We start from the raw sequence: 1,894 nt of genomic DNA on the forward strand, positions 1-1,894 counted from the left end.
CAGCAAGTTGCTGGATGAATTAGCAAGTTGCTACTGCTTGCTGACCTTGTCTCAAGAGGGCGGTACATCAGCAAGTTGTAGCATGCATGAAACAGATTTAGCAAGTTGCTATTTGCTTGCCGTGAAAAGAGCAAGTTGCCGATCTCTTGTTGCGTTCAGATGACATTCAAATGTTCCTGAATTATTGATTTTCTTTTTGTCCTATTTTGTCCTATTTATCCAATTTTTTGCTTGATTTTATTGTATTTCAAACTAACTTCACATCGAAATGGAAGGAAATCTTGAAGGTAATATTAAAAATGTATATCGCTAGAAAAATTAATATCTTTTAAGGTTTAGTCACCCCTTTAAGAAAATACGGTAGGCTGTTTTAGCAATAATTTCCTTCAAATTGTAAAAATCCTCTAGAAATCATAAAGATGAAAAATCCGTGATTTTCTAAATTCAAAAATTTCCTTAAAGGTGGGGGGACATGAAAAAAAAAATTTCTCGAAATTCCGTTTTTATACGACCCTCGTGGAGTTGAACTTGTGGGGGCGAGGATTGAGAGTGCGGCGCCGCTACCGACTGAGCTAAGCGGGCAAAGAAAAAGCGGAAGCCAGACTGCATACATAAAGGCGCGGACGACAGCTGTACGCAGAGTGACATTAAGCGTTGTACACCGTCACGGTAGAATACATACTCTGGCCCCGAAAATCCCCCGTAAAATCTTCTGTCCCCCCACCTTTCACATCATGATGCATCACATTTTTCGAGAAGGAAAAGATATCAGAAATTTCAAAAGAAATTCACGAGCTTCAAAAGAAAATTTCATAAATTTTTTAATAATTCTGAAGTTTTCAAACATGTTGATAATCCAAAAAATGGCGATGGGAAATTCTAAAAATCTACGAAAACAAATAAAAAACTCAAAAAAAAAACAAATATTTTCAGGTTACTGTAGTTGTCGTTGTGGGACCTTCGGCCACGGCCACCAGCGTTCCGCTTCCAGATTTTTTGTACCAGAATAATATAACACATAATTTTATACATTTTTTAGGTTGAACCATTCTTAAGACCCGCGATGAGTTCATTGAAACCATCCAACTCAAATTCTTCCCTTTTTTCACCTCTATCCAACCTGACGTAACCGTTGACGCTACATATTATTGTGACTTCGATTCAAAATCGTTTCCTATGTACATTGAAACATTACTTTCTGTTCGGCTTCTTCCCCCTTTTTCTCTTCTCTTTCTGACAACTATAATACATTTCAAATTCAATTTGAAGCAAATTTTCACACGAGTCACATTCCCCTTTTTGACGTATTCTCTCTCATCAAGTAGTTGTTTACCCTATTCATCACTACTATAATATCGCCCTGGGGCAATACTGTCATTTATAATCATTATCCCTCACGATCAACTCTTTTTTATTCCCATTTCCCCGCTCTAACACCTCCTTCCTCGTTGTGGACCCCTCTTCCATTCGACGACTCCGCCCAGTTAGACGACGTCCGAGGCTCCTCCCCTTTTTCCCAGAGACCCATATTACCGAGTTAGCTCATTTTCACACTCTGCTCAAAAAGTTCCCTAAAGAACTGTTGAGATAATAATGATAACCCCAACGCCCAGCTTTACAATTGATGATCTTCTTCGAGGCCATTCGAATGAAATTCAACGTATTCTAAAACTAGAGGAATCGTCATCAGCTTCAAATACCAGTTCAGACGAAGTGAGTTTGTATTATTTTTCAAATATAGGGAAATTTAAAGGGGGACTCCGGTCAAATTTTTCATTGCATTAAAATGTATTAAAAGTTATCAATTTTCCTAATATTATTGCGAAAATGTTTTTTAAAAATCCGAAATCCCCGAAAAACGCCGTTGAAAAGGAAAAAATTAAAAAAAAAAGGT

At 37.4% G+C, this 1,894-nt stretch overlaps 1 protein-coding gene across 1 annotated transcript in view; it reads left to right on the plus strand.

Annotated features, from left to right (window-relative positions):
* Positions 1-1,593: 1,593 nt before the first annotated feature.
* The window catches only part of Cbr-tab-1, a gene marked incomplete at both ends in the record, with an annotated part of 2,653 nt that continues 2,352 nt past the window's right edge, over positions 1,594-1,894 (plus strand). The window contains one exon of the mRNA XM_045242076.1: positions 1,594-1,713. Coding sequence (XP_045094471.1) covers positions 1,594-1,713 — 120 coding nt within the window. The remainder of the gene's footprint in view (positions 1,714-1,894) is intronic.

This window comes from Caenorhabditis briggsae, assembly GCF_000004555.2.
Source record: "Caenorhabditis briggsae complete genome, chrII, whole genome shotgun sequence".
NCBI classification, from domain to species: Eukaryota; Metazoa; Nematoda; class Chromadorea; order Rhabditida; family Rhabditidae; genus Caenorhabditis; species Caenorhabditis briggsae.